General features: G+C 39.1%; 1 protein-coding gene across 2 annotated transcripts; it reads right to left on the reverse strand.

The window, feature by feature from the left end:
* Positions 1-12,304: 12,304 nt before the first annotated feature.
* Positions 12,305-18,955, reverse strand: LOC132113102 (uncharacterized). 2 transcript variants are annotated; one of them, XR_009425081.1, is made up of 8 exons: positions 18,818-18,955; positions 18,305-18,363; positions 15,739-15,953; positions 14,525-15,531; positions 14,364-14,433; positions 14,017-14,191; positions 13,182-13,293; positions 12,506-12,639 (listed from the first exon to the last, which is right to left on the reverse strand). XR_009425081.1 is itself a non-coding variant. In XM_059520928.1 (7 exons), exons 3-7 carry the CDS (start codon positions 15,938-15,940, stop codon positions 12,474-12,476), a joined length of 1,620 nt encoding a protein of 539 aa, XP_059376911.1. In that variant the 5' UTR covers positions 15,941-15,953; positions 18,305-18,363; positions 18,818-18,955; the 3' UTR covers positions 12,305-12,473. The 2 variants fall into 2 exon arrangements, 1 of the variants encoding a protein (XP_059376911.1); XM_059520928.1 differs by lacking the exon at positions 13,182-13,293 and having other exon boundaries at positions 12,305-12,639.
* Between the last annotated feature and the right edge of the window lie 708 nt (positions 18,956-19,663).

Here is a 19,663-nt window from a genome sequence, read left to right on the forward strand (position 1 = left end):
GAGATGGGGGGTGATAAAGCATCCGTCCATGTGATCGGGAATGAACCCCCCAGGATCCGGCAGTATTGTACCCTACCCAGTATCCCTACCCACCATCCAGCCGCATAAATAATGGCAGTTATCTCCCGCGGCTGTGCCTCACTGTCCTCGCTGCGTGTTTAATCAAGCGGCGGCTGACAGGATAGAGCCGTTTCTCAGGAATAATCAGAGGCGTTTTTACCCTGGTCAGATGTACTAATCCTGCTTTCCTATAACCGGCCTTATCAGCAGCAAAGCCTCTCTCTCTGGGGAAACGCTCTGCCTTCTACCAGCCGCTAATCTGCCCTGAGAAATGGTTAACAGGATGTAAATGGGTTTCAGGATAAAATATAGGCCTGTGTAGAACATACGACATATTGTTAAGCTTCTCGCATGCCAGTTATAGATTACATGGCCAATGCTCTGATGCCGCTGATCGAGGGAACGACATGTATGTGGATTTCTTTAGATGCAAATGATCAGAGGCTTCGTATCACAGGAGATGGTTGAGCTCTCAGAGAGGCTGCAGATCTCTGATGGCGAAAGTTCATTCTCTGGAATCCAGAACAAAGTTGTCTATGCATGTTACTTATCCATGCATATTTGTTTTGAAATTTTTTAATCAAAATGTCATAACTGGATATTCCAGCAGAAGCTTGCATTTAGATATACCAACCGCTGCAACCCACTCTCCATTTTTCTGGTAATCAGTATTACTTGGATGTGCATCATAATATGGTATAATAGATCATTTGCTAATCCTGTTTCATCACAGTTTTAAGTTTTTAATTTTTTTGATTGGATTTCTTGGAGAAAAAAAAAAAAAACAGTCCAGTATGAAAAACAGTATGAAAGCAACTTCCCAACCCCACTATCACCAAATAACTTTGCATGGCATGTACACTGCATTTTATTTACTTGATATAGGTTTGAAAATATTACCAGTTAAGGGTAAAAAGGCCACATATCACAGAATGTTTCTTTTTTAGATTCTTACTGTACACAAACTCTTTGTGGCTCTTATATGCAAACTGAATAATAGATGATGTATCAGACGTTTTAAGTTAATGTGTTAAGTTCATGAGACATCCTGACCTGAGTCCTGCTGCCTCTGCACTAACGTTATACTAACATCTCACGTCACAAGAAAATCACCAATCATTGAACGTGTCAATCATAGGGCCGTGTGAAATCTGTTTGATTTCTTTGTTGATTTTTTACTTTATTTTTTTCAAATTCCGTTTTTTCTGATTTAATTTTTCTGAATTCATTTTTTTCTGTTTTAATTTTTTGTCAACTCCTTTTTAATGGTTAAATTTAATTTTATTAATCAAAACGCATGTCTAATTAATTAAAATCATAACAAATACATTTTCACAACAATTTATTAAAAGTTTAACAAAAATTACATTTAGGGCCCTATGAAATATTTGATTTTTTTCTTCACCATATGTTTTATTGTTACCTATTTCTGTGTTTTAGCATGTGTAATTATTTAAATGCATAAAACAACTTAATTTATAAATTTAGTTTTTCTTAAAATAGCCTTATGAATGTTTTTTCCCCCTCAGGAATTCTGTTGTGTTTTAAATTTTTCTGGTTATCAAATGAAGACATAAAACATTCATTTAATTTTTCTTTTAATTATTGAAAATTAAGCAAACTTCATTTTTCGGTAAACAGGGGATTTACTATTAAAAATAAAACATGGAAGAAATGTTGTGTGATTATTTCTTTAAAAAACAATGTTTGTTTCATTTTAGTAGTAGTAGTAGGCTATATACATTCTGCTGAACAATAGTAATACATTTCTGGCAAATACTTGCCTTTAAATAAAACCGGACTTTTATTTTGACGGGTTACCGTAAATACCTCTACAGTTCTGTGTTTGTGATATGACGTTAGTTTTACTCAAATCAAACGGTCAGATGCTCATGAAGTGACTCTCAGAGCAGTTCTTGAGATGTTGTTCATGTGTTTATCCTTATTTAGTGAGGCGGCAGATGCTGAAATCACCGGAGCGTCACACGCGCTTCCGTGTGTTTTAATAAACGAAGTCGCACTTCTGCGCCATTCATTAACACAGACACGCAGAACACGCAGGATTCAAATATATTTAAATATACTTTTCCAGCTTAATATTTACAGATACTAGTCCATATTGTGATGTGATGTAAATGCAATGACCTACTTTTGATTTAATTCATTCAAAATTTAACAAATTCTGTGACATTCCGCGTTAAACTGTAAATTCAGTTTTTAAGACTGGATTCTGCGATTCCGTCCGCATTTTCTGTATCGCGGAAATCATGGGGCCCTACAATCATATATCAATTTAAAGAAATATTAACATACAGTATTAATCATGAAATATTTCCATTGGGATTCGGGAATAAGTCAGATTCCTAATATGTTCGAGTCCGAGTCAATACTGAGTCAAAATGCACACGAGTCCATGACAAGACCAAGACCATTAAAATACGGTTTCGAGTCCGAGTCTCAAATTCTCAACACTGCACATATTGTTTGAAATTTATTATAGGCCTACAGCTGGGTTAAATGAACCCAACATGTGTTTTTAAATTAAAATCACACACAATATGGCAACAGTAACAACACAGGCAACAGATAATAATAATAATAATAATAATAATAATAAAATTATTACAAGAGCTTGTTTAAGAACAAATGTAAGATTTTGTTCAATTTGTTCATGTTTTCAACCACTGATGAAGCTAAACTATTATGGCCAAACCATCACACCAAAAAAACACATAAAACTGTAATAAACACTGAAAGTCAAGATTAAACTGTGTATTACAGCAAACTGAAAGGATTTTACTGTCTTTGATTATGCTGTTTTGATCCATGTCCTCAAGCACACATTCTAGTCAGTTTCAAAAATCTCTCCTGCTTTGATTAGTTTTCTCCAATTTTCCACGTTACCATCTTAAGCACCGCAGACACGGACTTTGTCGCACATAGAACCGTTCAGGTTTCAACCCAGCATTTGAATTGAAACAATTACCAGTGTGTTTTATAGGTGTAGGCTATAAAAAGTACACAGTTCATGTTTTGCAAAATTGCTTGAATATATAAGATTGTTGTTCGGTCATACATACCACATAATATTAGAATATATTCCCCTTAGTTTACCCCTTAGCAATTAGTCAAAGAGCCGACAGTATTAATAATATTCAATTCAAGGATTTTTAGATTAATAGCATATGTTAAAATATAACACATTTAATAACATCACATTTAATATAAAGTATTATTTATAGTTAGTTCATGAATACTAATGTAAATAACTAATGTCATCAAATAATAACAAAAGATCCTATCTGGTTTCCACGAGAATACATCATGAATCCTATACAATGTATATTTTGATGCAACATGCTGAAATCTGTCAGGGAATGATAGTTAGCCAGATATCTAGCTATATAGCTACTTCATATACTGATGCTAACTAACATGCATTGAATTACTGGTCCATTAGCTACAGAAAACTGAAGGAAATATAAATGTCAGTCAGCTGAAATTACATGAATGTGCAGTGCAAATATAGAAATCTTTATATATGAGCATAAAATTGGTGAACACACAAATGCATGCATCCCTTTTTTTGATCATTTTTACTTTGGATGAGGACATGAATGGACACTGGCACTGACTGTTTTGACTTTCTTTTCATTGTTTTCAGCTGAGTCTGAGACTGAAGTCACCTCACATGTGATTATTTATGGCAGAACATCAGCATCTGTTATTACGGCTTTCCTGTTTTCTTGCTACTCACATGCAAAGTGGCTCAACTGAAGGGGCCAAGCAACAAGACACTCACTATTTTAGAAGCTCAATGACACATATAAAAAATATATACACAGCAGCATCTTCAGAGTTGTCGGCGCTCACCTCCAGTCATTTACTGAGCAGCACCAGACAAGACGACTCATTAATGGAGCTGGACTGTCTGTCAGGTGTCCGGTGGGTGAGATCGCTCTTCATCAATCACCGCGCTCATCTGCACGGTGGCAACTTTTAATGGAACTGTTATAAAGCAGATCCTTAAATGAGGAATAATTTCTGTCCGCTCTCAGCAGAAGCTCTCGGTGTGACTTTCCCCCGCTGGGGTCTGATTAGGCTGCGTCCACAGGGCGGACATCGCCAGGCTTCCAGCGAGAATAAATTTGCACCTGCACTATGCCGAACACTGGTACTCTGGCTAATGCTGAGAGATGCGCTTAATTAAAAAACATGGCTAATTTGCACACTCGGCTCCAGATCTAAATTGGAATCCAGTTCACCACTGAGTGTGTTAATTTACACAGAAAAAAGCTGATGCTTGAAGGACGGGAACTGGACGTCTCAGCGTAAACTCATCAAGAGCAAAACACACGGTCAAGAAAAGAAGGGAAAAAAAGTCATCCAAACAGCCAGTGGATGATGTGACTTTGGACAGCTCCTTTGATTGATGAGTTCTCTGTCACAAACGTTCCTGAGAAGCGGATGAATTATGACAGTCTTCATATTAAGCAGACTTATCTGCAGCAAAGAGCATTAAGCAAGCCAAGAATATCAGCTTATAGCATCACAAATTAACCTGCCAATCATCCGGCACTTTCTCCAGAAGTGCAGATAAAGTCTCAAGGTCACTGACCCATCTGAAGAATGAACTAACAATCAGCGGCGCTTCAATTGCAGATGTTTGTTGCTGGTGTTACTTGTGTAACTGGTTTAAGGTGTAATTGGTTTAAGAAACAAAGATGAAGAGAGTATATTTCCAGAGATTATGATCTGATCTCACTGATATTTGTTCTCTTAATGAACACTAACCTTGACAAACCTTTATCAGTTACAAGACTTTCTGTTGTTTCAGATTATCTTGCAGGCTGTATTTACACTGACCACATGTAGATAATGACTGATTCAGACTCACATCTCTTTGAACACGCAGGGCACAAAGAGGCACAGGTTTTATTAATTAATACATAAGTTAAACTAGATTAAAAATAGAAATGTTCCCTTTGAAACTAGCTGAAAAAAGTTTTTAATATGTATATATTTTATTTTAAGCAACGAAAATGTATTTTATACTTTTGACTTCAGTTTTGTTTTAGTTTAAGGTAACTATGATAACCCTGGGAGAGATACAGTATTGTATCTAGTGTTTTCTTCTACTGTAGTAAATCTGCTTCAGTTGCGCGGGATCGAGAAGATGTCGAGGGGCGATTGGCTCTCGTCGTACCTGTGTGCAGAACACTGACAGGTGTGTGTTTGCACAGTAGGTCAAAGGAAGTGTATAAGTGTGGATTTGCTGACCTGTGGGGTGTAATGTTGACCTGAGCTGGAGCTGCAGATATCAGATATCGCCCGTCATGAGTTAGCACTGAATCTGAGAGGTCAAGGTCCAGACTAAACCTCAGTAAAACACATTGTGTTTTTATTTTGTGTGTTAATATGGTGTCTTTTGGTGTCCGAACACGGTTTTTACTGGCACAAATGGCATGCTTTTATCCAAAAATATTTACACAGTGCAAAATAATTATTGACCCATTTAAAAAAAAAATCATTACATTTTATTAATTCCCAAAAATCGAACATGTAGATGCCATGATGTACATGATCTCAGTTTTACACAGTATGGACTGCATTCATCAAGCTTTATTCATTCCTCTCACCAAACATAAAGAAACATGATGTCAGTGTAAAATAAAGATTTAAAACTTACTCGGTTACTAACTTAACCTCGGTTCCCTGAGAGACTTGTGTTCTGAATGGAGTGAACAGCACCTTGGGTACTTAAACATGCCTTATTTTTAGACGACCTTAGAGTCATTAGGTCCAAATTCCAGGCAGGACTAATAGAGAGCCCCTGCACGTCCCCTATTTGCTTTACCATTGCTAGTGCCAGAAGTAGAGCAGTCTTCAGCAACAGTGACTGAATGTTGCTAGACTGTAGCGGTTCAAAAGGGGGGCCTTTCAGGGCTCTCAGCACAGGGATGGTTAGGGGGAGAGGCAGATTGAGCCTCCTGGCGCCTCTCAAGAAGCAGATAACAAGTTGTTTCTGCCCACCGATTAGCCCACAATAAGGGCATGAGAGGCCACTATAGCCGCTACATAACTCATCTGCAATTTATGTAAGACACCACCGTCATGTTGGCTGATCGGATTAGCACAGGGTGCCCCTTTAGGACTGAGAGGAAGAACTGACAGGCTCGACATACTGCTAGCATTTCCAAGCAATTGATTTTGACCAGTGGCAGAAAGTCGGTATATCCTTGAACAGCACCCCCCCCCCCCCCAACCTGTGTTGAAGGCATCTGTGTGACAACTGTACTTCTTTAAACCATCCCCATGGTCACGCCAGTGCTGAAGGGGGCACGTGCGAAGCTATGCTGGAGCCATGAAGCCCAGCATCCTCTGAAGCCTTTTGAAAAGGTGAGTGGTACCAATCTCGAAGGAGGCCGCCAGTCTCCGTATGGCCAAAGACCATTCTGGCGTGACAACAGCTCTCATTTGAGCTGAGTCGAAAATTGTTCCCAGGAATGATATTCGATGGGCTGGGGAACAATGTTCTCTTGGCAAAAATGACCCTGAGTCCCAGGCGCTCTAGGTGGCTGAGGAGGAGGGTCCTGTTTAATACCAGTTCTGCTTCCGACTGGGCCAGAATGAGCCAGTAGTTGAGGTAGTTGAGAATGCGGATTCCCATCTGTCTCAGAGAGGAGAGAGCCATGTCCATGCACTTTGTAAAAGTGTGGGGGGGGCCGAGGACAGCCTAAAGGGAAGGACAGAGTATTGATAAGCCACTCCCTCGAAAGCGAATCTCAAGAATCGTCTGTGACGGGGGGCAATCTGGATGTGAAAGTATGCATCCTTCAGGTCCAAAGAAAAGAACCAGTCTCCTGAGTGAATTTGTGCAAGGATTTCAGCATAGTCATCCTGAATGAACTTTTCATGAGGGCGTGATTCAGGTTTCTGAGATTGAGGATGGGTTGGAGGCCACCATCTTTTTTGGGGATGAGGACGTAACGGCTGTAGATGCACGACTCGCTCTGAGCTGGAGGAACCATTTCTACAGCTCCTTTTACCAGCATGTGAGCGTCCTTGCTTTGCACTAAGCTGAGGACCATGCAGCTGAAGTGTGGGGGTCTTCAAGTGAATTGGAGTGAATGTCCTTGTTTTATTATCCCCATTACCAATCTCAACACTATGGGGATGGCCTGCCAGGCCTCTGCCCGAGTGGCGAGGGGTTGGATTAACTTGACTGACATGGGAGCATGGGAGAAGAACACTCGTGAGAAATGGAGAAAAAGGAAATTTTTTTATTTCTTTTTGGAAATATTTGACTTTTATTTTTCCCCACTATAACAGTGGCTGATTGCTTGGACACTTGAACAGACCCATTGCTTGCAACAAACACATTTTCCTCTGTACCCAGAGTTGAAAGGGGTGTCAGGACGTCTAAGAGAAGCTGCTTGGGAAGCAGTCCAACTGTAGCGAGATCTGCCCCCATCTTCTTCCTGTCCTGCAGATCAGGAAGACACCTGAGGTGCCTGGTCCAACACAATCTTAGGCACTTAGGATGAGGTTAGCATCTGGCCAAGTCGGAGCATCCTCATGTCTGCTGAGCCTTAGCGGGCTGAACGGTGGAGGCGGCAGGTGCTGGCTTCATGGGCCGCTGAAATGGCATAGACTTAGGGCAACTAGAGGTAGCAGCGGAGCTGGAGCACTTTAGCAGGAAATGTTACCTTTGGATGATTTCTGTGCTTACGTGAAGTGCTTGGCAAATCCTTCAACTACCGGTCTGAAGAGACTCTTGGGAGAGACTGGAGCTTGGCATCCATCCTGTCTTTGGCGGCTCTGGGCATGGATGACGGCAAGGGGGTGGGGTCGGTCACAGAGCCCAATAGCTCCTCTGCATCTGAGGCTGACATCAAGCAGCTCATCCTCACTTCCCCCAAATGAGACCAGATCGTTCACGCCGGCAGAGGGATGTTGGTCACACTGGGAGAAAAGGACGGGAGAAGTCTCTCTCTGGGGCGAGGCACACGGGATCTGGGCAGATGTGAGCTCACTTGCAGCTGGACGCTCGAGTCCTCTGCCCCACTGTTTTTATCTCACAGGTCCCTGGGAGGAAGAAAATGGGAGGGCAAGAAGGGCAGAGCCACTCTCTGAAAAGAAAGTTATCCGCAAGCGAGGAGAGGTGAGACTGAAGTTCACAGTGAGAACACTTATTTCCCATGAGTGCAGCTTCCCAAGCAGGAAATGCACTCTGTGTGGCCGTCAACGGCGTGCAGGGGAGACCTGCACGAATCACAGTAACGGTGTGGCATTTGCAACAACGCCAAGCTCTTTTAGTAAGACTGGAACTGCTGCGTCGCTGAGGCGGCGTTGAAGCAGGTCAGCTGTGCTGAGAGGTCCCAGTTCCAGCTGCGAAGTCGTGTCAATGGCAAGCAGGCTTCGGATCAGCATTAAGCGTAGATTCATTGGTGAAGGAGAAGAAACCTGATAATCCTGTGGCGATATATATATATATATACAATGTATATATATACCGTACAGACCAAAAGTTTGGACACACCTTCTCCTTCAAAGAGTTTTCTTTATTTTCATGACTATGAAAATGGTAGAGTCACACTGAAGGCATCAAGGGCTATTTGACCAAGAAGGAGAGTGATGGGGTGCTGCGCCAGATGACCTGGCCTCCACAGTAACCGGACCTGAACCCAATCGAGATGGTTTAGGGGAGAGCTGGACCGCAGACAGAAGGCAAAAGGGCCAACAAGTGCTAAGCATTTCTCGGGGAACTCCTTCAAGACTGTTGGAAGACCATTTCAGGTGACTACCTCTTGAAGCTCATCAAGAGAATGCCAAGAGTGTGCAAAGCAGTAATCAAAAGCAAAAGGTGGCTACTTTGAAGAACCTAGAATATGACATATTTTTAGTTGTTTCACACTTTTTTGTTATGTATATAATTCCAAATTTAATTCCACATGTGTTAATTCATAGTTTTGATGCCTTCAGTGTGAATCTACAATTTTCAAAGTCATGAAAATAAAGAAAACTCTTTGAATGAGAAGGTGTGTTCAAATTTTTGGTCTGTATATATATATATATATATATATATATATATATATATATACAGGTCCTTCTCAAAAAATGTGCATATTGTGATAAAGTTCATTATTTTCCATAATGTAATGATAAAAATTAAACTTTCATATATTTTAGATTCATTGCACACCAACTGAAATATTTCAGGTCTTTTATTGTTTTAATACTGATGATTTTGGCATACAGCTCATGAAAACCCAAAATGCCTGTCTCAAAAAATTAGCATATTTCATCCGACCAATAAAAGAAAAGTGTTTTTAATACAAAAAAAGTCAACCTTCAAATAATTATGTTCAGTTATGCACTCAATACTTGGTCGGGAATCCTTTTGCAGAAATTACTGCTTCAATGCGGCGTGGCATGGAGGCAATCAGCCTGTGGCACTGCTGAGGTGTTATGGAGGCCCAGGATGCTTCGATAGCGACCTTAAGCTCATCCAGAGTGTTGGGTCTTGCGTCTCTCAACTTTCTCTTCACAATATCCCACAGATTCTCTATGGGGTTCAGGTCAGGAGAGTTGGCAGGCCAATTGAGCACAGTAATACCATGGTCAGTAAACCATTTACCAATGGTTTTGGCACTGTGAGCAGGTGCCAGGTCGTGCTGAAAAACGAAATCTTCATCTCCATAATGCTTTTCAGCAGATGGAAGCATGAAGTGCTCCAAAATCTCCTGATAGCTAGCTGCATTGACCCTGCCCTTGATAAAACACAGTGGACCAACACCAGCAGCTGACATGGCACCCCAGACCATCACTGACTGTGAGTACTTGACACTGGACTTCAGGTATTTTGGCATTTCCTTCTCCCCAGTCTTCCTCCAGACTCTGGCACCTTGATTTCCGAATGACATGCAAAATTTGTCCAAAAGTCCAGTGCTGCTTCTCTGTAACCCAGGTCAGGCGCTTCTGCCGCTGTTTCTGGTTCAAAAGTGGCTTGACCTGGGGAATGCGGCACCTGTAGCCCATTTTCCTGCACATGCCTGTGCACGGTGGCTCTGAATGTTTCTACTCCAGACTCAGTCCACTGCTTCCGCAGGTCCCCCAAGGTCTGGAATCGGTCCTTCTCCACAATCTTCCTCAGGGTCCCATCACCTCTTCTCGTTGTGCAGCGTTTTTTGCCACACTTTTTTCTTCCCACAGACTTCCCACTGAGGTGCCTTGATACAGCACTCTGGGAACAGCCTGTTCGTTCAGAAATTTCTTTCTGTGTCTTACCCTCTTGCTTGAGGGTGTCAATGATGGCCTTCTGGTCAGCAGTCTTACCCATGATTGCGGGTTTTTGATTAATGAACCAGGCTGGGAGTTTTTAAAAGCCTCAGGAATCTTTTGCAGGTGTTTAGAGTTAATTAGTTGATTCAGATGATTAGGTTAATAGCTTGTTTAGAGAACCTTTTCATGATATGCTAATTTTTTGAGATTTTGGGTTTTCATGAGCTGTATGGCAAAATCATCAGTATTAAAACAATAAAAGACGTGAAATATTTCAGTTGGTGTGCAATGAATCTAAAATATATGAAAGTTTATTTTTTATCATTACATTATGGAAAATAATGAACTTTATCACAATATGCTAAATTTTTGAGAAGGACCTGTATATCCAAAAAAATATAATAATATGGATTTTTGAATGCAGTGCTTCATTTTGCAAGAGATGTGGGGTATTTTGCATTGTGTGTGCAGTTCTCGGATTTCTGTGTAAAGTTTGGAAAAAGAGAGGCAAAGTTCTGAAAATGTATGCAGTTGAAAAAAAAAACTGTAAAAGAGCCGTTTTTGTCATATTAGGTAAATGGTTAAGAGTAAATGTGTATACGTTTAAAATTATAACTTAAATGGATGGAATCACAGGTGAATTGTGTAATATTTTAGCTAGTATGTATTACTACTTGTTTTGTATTATATTTTCTGAAATGTTGTTTAAATATGAAAATTAAGGATTTTCTAATTAGGTAGGTGGTAATTTGCATCAGAATATAAATAAGAACATTGGATAAAGTCAGGTTCATAATTCTTGTTTCATTTTGTTGCCATATTGGGGATTTTGGATTTCTCTTTTTATCACTCCATAAATCAGACAATAGTGTCATCAGACAGAAAACAAACATTTTCACCATGTTCTTAGGAGTAAAATATTGCATAAATCAGTGTGAGTGAAATATTAACAAACTTCAAGAATACAGAGAGGAATAAAACTAGTCTGGTGTATTTAAGAAATTTTTTTTTTTTAATAAATGGATTAAAATTTAAATCTACAAATGCAAATGGATAAAGAGCGATAAAAATAAACAAATTAAAGTGGTTTTGTTTTTCTTTCAATAGTCTGAAAGTAGATGTGCTCTAGAAGCAGAACAGACCAAAATTTAGCAGTGTATGAATTTTCTTTTTTTTTTTTTTGGGTAGGGTCTTGTCTTAACTAAACGTTTAAGTCATGGTTATGCTCTTGGTTTTGGGTCATGTTTTGTAGCGGCTTATGATCTTGTACACTGTAAAAAAAAAATCCTGTTAATTTACAGTAAACAGCTGGCAGCTAAATTTTCCGGCTTTGAGCTGTAATTTTACAGTGCATGTACTGTAATATGGAATGACAGTTTATTACTGTAAAATATATTACAGTACTGAACTGTAAAAAAAATATTATGTACAGTGTAATACTGTAATTTATTGGTTGGTATTATACAGTTTTTTATGTATTAGTTTATATTAAAAATGTTTGTTATTTATGATTTAAAATTTGTATTCTAAAAAGAAAATTTCTTAAACACAAAAGATGGCCTTAAAACTTTGGACTTTTATTAAAGCCAATATATAAAATACATTTAACATTGTTTCCACTTAACAAATATGTGGACATTAAAATAATGGACAAAATACAATTCTCTGAACATGTACTGTAAAACAGCAATACTTTTTTCTGCAATGTACATGCACACTGAAGAGCAGCATACTGAAATCCTGTGAATTTAAATATGTTGTTGCAAAAAGTGCTGTCATTTCAGATTTCACATAAGAATTCAACAGCAGAACACTGCACTGACTTTGCATTAACACTCAATCGCAGAATACTGCACTGACTTCAACTGAACACTCAAATGCAGAACAATGTACTGACTTTGCATTAACACTCAATCGCAGAATACTGCACTGACTTCAACTGAACACTCAAATGCAGAACAATGTACTGACTTTGCATTAACACTCAATCGCAGAATACTGCACTGACTTCAACTGAACACTCAAATGCAGAACAATGTACTGACTTTGCATTAACACTCAACTGCAGAGCACAGCAGCGACTTCAGCTCTGAAACAGGATGTTGAACATCAGCTGTACTGGCTTTGTATTACTGCACAAAACCCCACTCAAAGTCCAAAAGATTTTTTATCAGGTTGGCTACGTGGACATTCACAGTTGCAGTCTTTTTATGGACAAGTTTCCCCGTCTTTTTGGAGATCACCTTCACCTGGCTGGCCTTTGTCCCTCTCTCTGGATTCAAACCAATGAAGCGCCTAAAAAGCAATGTAGAAATAACATATATTAGGCTTGGTAAGTCATGATGAATTTTATATAAGACTATTCGAAGAGGTTTACTCATGATAATAACCTCTGTGTATATTCATTATGAAAGAATGATCTCATTTCAGAGTCCTGACTGACACCTGTGACGGATGTAAAAAGCCACCTCGGAATCAAATGAAACTGACATATTTTTTCTCAACTGTAATGTAACTACTAATTTAATATCTTTATTATTTTACATTAAGTGCACACAACATGTGCATGAACTAACTGCATGATTTGTATTTTGGACATTTCTGCCATATGAGTGTAACAATGTGTATTGATAAAGCACTACATAAATAAAAGAGACTTGTATTAAATATGGATAATATATTTTTTCCAAACATAATATGTATGAGAACAAACATTAAATTATGGTGGTGCATGGTTTATGTTATTGACAGTTCTCTGCTTTCTGTTAAATCATTGCACAATTTATATTAAAGGGCTAATTCACTTTGAAATTAAATTTTGATATGTTTTAGCTTACCCCAAGGGCATCCAAGATGTAGGTGTCTTTGTTTCCACAGTAGTTTCAATTTGGATGTTTTTAGGTCCAGCCGTTCTTGTCTGTCAGTCATATAATGCATGCCTATGGTCACCTCATAAAAGAAAATACACAGGTTCAAATTAAACAGTCCAAATTAAACAATTCCACATCGTAAGTACACATTGATGACCTAAGACATGAAACGAGCGGTTTGTGTGAGAAAACCAACAGTATTTATATAGTTTTTTACCTCTTGAAAAACATCATATCCATGTTGAGGGCATGAGCTTCTTGGTGTGTGAGCGCGTTCGGCTTATCCGGGATGTTTTAAACAAGAAATGTTTTTTAAAAAAATATATGTTTAGGGATGTTTAAAAAGAAAAGAATTGCGTATGCTCGCGCGAGAGGCACATACAGCCAGGAGTCGCGCCGGCGCATCAACAAGCCAGTACGCGCAAATCACAAAGAAGCTCGTTCACTGCAACATGGACATTATGTTTTTCAAGAGGTAAAAAATGATATAAATACTGTTGGTTTTCTCACACAAACCGCTCGTTTCGTGTCTTAATTCATAAATGTGTACTTACGGTTTAATTTGAATCTGTGTATTTTCTTTTATGAGGTGACCATAGGCATGTATTATATGACTGACAGACAAGAACGGTTGGACCTAAAAACATCAAAATTGAAACTACTGCGGAAACAAAGACACCTACATCTTGGATGCCCTTGGGGTAAAACACATCAACATTTAATTTCAAAGTGAACTAGCCATTTAAATGACAAGCTCTTAACAGATCTGGGAAATAAGGCACAATACCAAAACAATATTTACCTTTGTACAAACTCCAGGGTCCTTGAAGCTTCTTCTTGGTACTGTAGATTAAAGATGTAGTAAGTAGAGAAAACTGCAGCTAGCCCTGTGATGATGCTTTGGTCGACACCTTCACAGATTACATGATTTTCGATGGTGATCATCCATCCTCCAATTGTGGCTTCATCACCGGCAACTGATAAAGACAACAAATTGCAGCTAAAACAGTGTCTAATATGGTCATCAGTACTTTATTCATTGTAAATTAAATACATTTTTTGCAGATCAGAAGTTGTCATGGCCTGGGATGGCTAAAACAATGTTGATGAGGTAGACTGATGTGAGAACCTTGCTTATCTGACACTTACACAGCAGTATCAGTCGTGGAGAGGCGGGGATGGTCAGAGTGCTCTCAACATCTGCTGCCGTGGCAGATATCTGCAGAACACAGACAATTGTATAAAAATTATACATGACAGAATAACAAACCCAGTAATAGCAAGTATTATGTAAATGTAAACAAACATACATCAGCACGGAGTATTAGTCCCTCTATCCCTTCATCGAAGTAGGCCATCAGCAGCTGTATTAGAGTCAACTCTCCATCTTCATCCTGGGTGACGATAGACTGCACATCTTTGTTCTTTGATTTGGTCTGCAGGTACTTCCTGATTCCCTGTCCACATTCCTTAATGGATAGGTCCAAGACACGTAACACGTTAATGTCAGTTAGTAACTCGAAGTGAATGAAGATACCTCTTTGTGTAAAAAGGTAAGGCCACTGGATTCTCATATCTTCGATGGACGGTGATGGAGCCTGATTTATGTGTCTACGCTGAAGACAGAATGTTGTTTTCATAAGGTTAATCACTTCCCCCTTCTCACCACTGCGAATACCTTCTTGTCTATAAATGGTCTCCAACTGTTGCCTCTTCTGCTCCAGTGTTTCATATGTTTCTTCTGGTGGCAGTTCAGGGTTAAATTGTGTGCATCCATAAGAATCACTTGGCCTCTGATGCTGTTGTCCAGGCACTTTTGAAGTTCGGAGTCTGTTCTTTGTCCCTGCACGGTTCATGTTCTCAATTCTTGTTTTTAATTGACAAAGCAGTGAAGTACATCCACTACCAATGATGACACCGCTTGGTGTCATATCTGCAAAACTGTTGGGGAAATGCTTAACAATGTTGCGGCAGATGATGAGACATTCATTGCGTGTGGGGTTATTCTCACATTTCCTGATTTCATCAGCTAGGATACGTATCATCTGGCGTCGCTTGTCAGGAGCAGGGCGCTTGCTGTTGGCAATAGCTGACTGCACTTCCACAGGCATTTTATCCCAAGGAATCTCAAAATTTTCATACCACTTACTGGATATGTTGGGTGATTGGCTTGCCTTGCTTAAAGTACAAGGTGTTGATGCTCGTGAAGAGCTTGAGCTTGAAGATGTGCAAGGCTGTGGACTGGAGAGTGAAGACATACTTGTATCTGTTGACTCATCTGGCAATATTTGGAGATCAAGTGTGACTTTTGTAGTTTCTGAAACACATACAATTAAAATACAATTTTTTAAAAGCTAATCCAATTTCTTACCAAGATGTAGGTTAATTTTTTTTTTTCAATATAACAATGAAAATTGAATGATAGAAAATCAATGGTTAGCATCCCTTTGACAATAAAAAGCATATACATGTAAAACAAAACAATTAATAATAATAATTATTACAAATAGAAACAAAACCTTACCAAGTTTGAATGCCTCCAAAAGTTTCCTTTGCTGTATAATAGGCAGGACATCTTTGAGATCTTCCTGTTGTACATATACGAGGTCTTCTATAGATTCCACACCTGAGCGTTCAAGTGAAGTGATGACATGTTCTCGAATCTCCTCAGTCAGACTGGGCAAAGCCCTGAGGATGATAGCCTTTATCTCGTTATGGATTGACATGTAGGAAAGGAATCTAAAATGTGGGGACAGAGTGGTGAAGAGTTACCAAAGACATGCCACAAACTGAATATTTAGGCAGTGGGTAATAATCAAGAAGCTCTGATTGACTGACACAGTAATAGGCCTCCTGCATTGGTGTAGTGCAATAACTGTTACTGTAAGGTTGACGAACAGCCTGGTATACCTCAGTGATAAAATACACAGCTGAATTGTTATGAATGATAGCCTTTTTGATTTGTCCTACTATAAGTCCGTCATCATTATGGCCTATCACCACAAACATGTTGCTCTTATAAGTTGTCCCTTTTACAGTCACACTATGACTTATAAGTGTATGAAGAGGATCAAAGTTCAGATGACCAACTGACTGTATTATCTTGGCATTGTAGTCTCCAGCAATGAATTCAGTTCCCTTCTCTACTACTACAGAGGGTGGGAACAGTGACCCAGTACTTAGAAAAGATTGTAAAAGTTGATGTCTTTCAGCAAGAGTTTTGCAGAGGTTTTTGAAGTTATGAAGCTTCCTTGCACATTGTTTGAAGTAAGTATGCTTACTTTCAAACCTTAATGTGCATAAACGGATGAGTGGCCCAAACTGAATGATAAGTTCTGGATAATGATTTAGGTAGTGATGCTTAGGCTTAAGTGGATGTTCCCCAAAACTCTGTGTTCTGGTATGCAAATATTCATCTATCAGAACTCGTAAATAGGCTACCTGACCTGTGGAAATTGCTGGTGCACAAACAAGCTCTACAATTTCTCTCAGCTGTAAGATAAGTTGCCATGCTACACTATCTTCAGGACATTTTATTTTATCACCAATTAACACTGGCAACATTCGCAGGAAACACCAATTTTGAACTGCATGTCCGGAGAGTTTTCCAGCCCCTGGGTTCACCTCAGAAGGTTTGTTGTTAGCATCATTGCCTAGATATTTAAATTGATTTATGCGCCGATTCAACTGAACATAAGTAAAGTTTTTCTCTTTTGACACAAGGTGGTTGAGGTATAACACCAAATCAGTTGAGACAACGCCCTCAAAAAGGTCATGACCAAGGCAAGGAGGTAATCCGGGCTGACATACATGAAAATATGTGAGCTCATTGAAGATGGAGTCAAATTTAACACCACCACAGTCACGTGATTCTACGTTACAACTCAGATCCTCAACATGTTTCTGAAATGACTGTGGTGTGCGGTCAGGGCCCTTGGCCAGAGGGTCTGCCAGAAATGCTTCCCGATTAATCTCACAATACCTGCAAAAATATGAGCTTCTGCTAAAATTTTCAGTGAAGCCCCCAATATTGTGTGAACCCAAATTGTCACCTGAAATTGCATAAAGGGTTCCTTTGCAGAGCTGGCCATCTGGCAGTATTACTCCATTTGTCTCAAAATCCTTTAAATCTTTCACCAGAGAGCCAAACACTAGATTCTGTCCAAAATGCTTATAGTCTTGTTCTCGACATAACAGTACAAGTTGCATCTGATCAAGACTCAATCTGTTGTGTGGTAAAATGTTTGCAAGTGTCAGATACATGGCTAAAATCTTGTGCTTTTTCCTCCCTGACCCTAGGGGGTTTACTACTTCAAAGGCATCCTGATAAAGGATTATGCCAATTGAAGATGTTGTGTGCTTGAGTAGTAAGTTCTTTTTAATGTTTGTGCCATCCCACAAATCCTGAAAAATATTATCAGTCTGGACTCTAGTTTGTATTTGCTGTAGCTGGTCTCTCACTGACTCTGAGGACAAAAGGGACACAATCGTGTTTTTCACAGGAATATATTGCACAAAACATTCGTTGCCCGACTCATTTTTACCAAGACAAATGGATTCGGGCTCTACATAACTAAAGTTATTTTTGAAAAATTTTTTTCTCTTATGGTCAGATTTAAGTGCATGAGTATTACAAGCCCTGTGGAGATCCTCACTTTTCATGGTATCAATCACAGTGTTTATGTCATCTTTAGTTAGTCCAAGCAATGTCAATTTATCCACAAGTTTGGAAATTAGATGTGACTGATTTATGTCATGTATTTCCTGATAGTGTTCAATGATGGTTTGAATAGTAGAAGATGGAAGGAGCAATTTAGATTGAAGTTTCAGATAAAACAAGGCCAAATGTCTTATAAATTCTCCTTCATCTTCCTTTTCTGGGAACACATCCATTTCTTCAGGACAGAAATCGTCAGTTTGCATATCACAACTTGTATTATTACCATCACTAGTACTGGCAGGATTTGCAACTGAGTCAAGTAGACTTTCATTAGAACAATGTTTATGCTTTCTTGAGACATGTGATGTGAATGTAGACTTGACAGTAAATTTTTGGTTACATTTTCTGAATGGGCATGTAACAGTCTTACCTTCAGTAATGTGGTTTTTCAGGTGTAAGATTAGACCCCGGATATCCTCACACTTCGAGCTACAAAAGTCAACGTGACACGTTAAATCATCAGTTTTATGCAGTTTAGTCTTATTCTTTCCAAATTTATGACCATATGTGTGACACTTAAAGGCTGAAAATTTTGAAAAAACTCTTGTGCACTGAGGGAAACCGCACTTAAACGTTGCATTAGGCAAAAAACTATGCATCCGCATGTGCCTGACATGCGTAAAGGAATTGCTGCAGGTTTTATTGCAAATATTGCAGATTAACATTTTATAATGCAGTCAGCAAATATCAACGGCAAAATAACCATGCTAGTTTAACACAAGCCCTCTTTGAGCTAAAATAAACTAAACTTACGTCGAATGCAAACGTAGCTAACATGTTGCTAATTCAGTACATAATACTCAGAAAAATCGATTTGTTATTAGCAAATAATATAATAAAGGTTAGTACAGTGTAACATTGAAAATGATAAAATTGCATTTACCTCAAGCAAGGAGGGAAAACCCAGTGCGGGAATGCCGTTTATCTCGACCAGTTCAGCTTCAGCCGTTCAGTTCATAGTCGACTCGGGACAAACCTCAAAATTGTTGTGTTCTAAAACTCTTTATCCTTCGTTCTGCAATATTTACGTACACCAGGTGAAAAGATGAGGCTAGATTTGATGATCTTGCTCAGATTAGACCTGCAGGTTTCTCTTCTGAGGAGTTGTGAGCATTCGAAACAGCTTTGGACACGTGACTAGACTTAAAAAATACTGTTCTGTACCGTTGAATTAAACAGCAGTTTGCGATTAAAAGTTTTTTTTCCAAAAACGGTTTGCATTCACAGTATTCAACTGTATTTTTGAATAACAGTGCTTTACTGTTGGAAAATCTCTGTTTTTTTACAGTTTTTTTTTACAGTGTATGACATTTGCACTTTTCTGTTTGCTACCTGACAAGACAAAAGCATGTTTTTTTAGATTTGTTAATGGCTTTGCTGTATTTCAGTGTAACTTGACCCTCTTAAAATTTGCATCTCTTTTGCGTCTCTTTTGAGTTATTTCTGTCCATTGTCTTGCAGTCTATGGGGATACTGCTGTTATTGTTGCAGTAACAATCATAAAAGTGATAAGTGTGGTAAACAGAGTAACTCTTTTCAGTGTGTCCGTTTACACCTGCCGCTCTGAGCATTGAAGGCGCGCTCGTATTCAGGTGTGTGTACTCACCTCATGAATGAGCCGCGCTCCAGCGCCAGCACAGCTGCTGTGTTTGTTTGGTGTTGCTGGTGTTGATGCTTTAGTGGATGTTGACACTGTTGCCAGTGTGTTTCCTGACGGCTCTGCCAGCTG

This window comes from Carassius carassius, chromosome 32 (assembly GCF_963082965.1).
Source record: "Carassius carassius chromosome 32, fCarCar2.1, whole genome shotgun sequence".
Taxonomy (NCBI): Eukaryota; Metazoa; Chordata; class Actinopteri; order Cypriniformes; family Cyprinidae; genus Carassius; species Carassius carassius.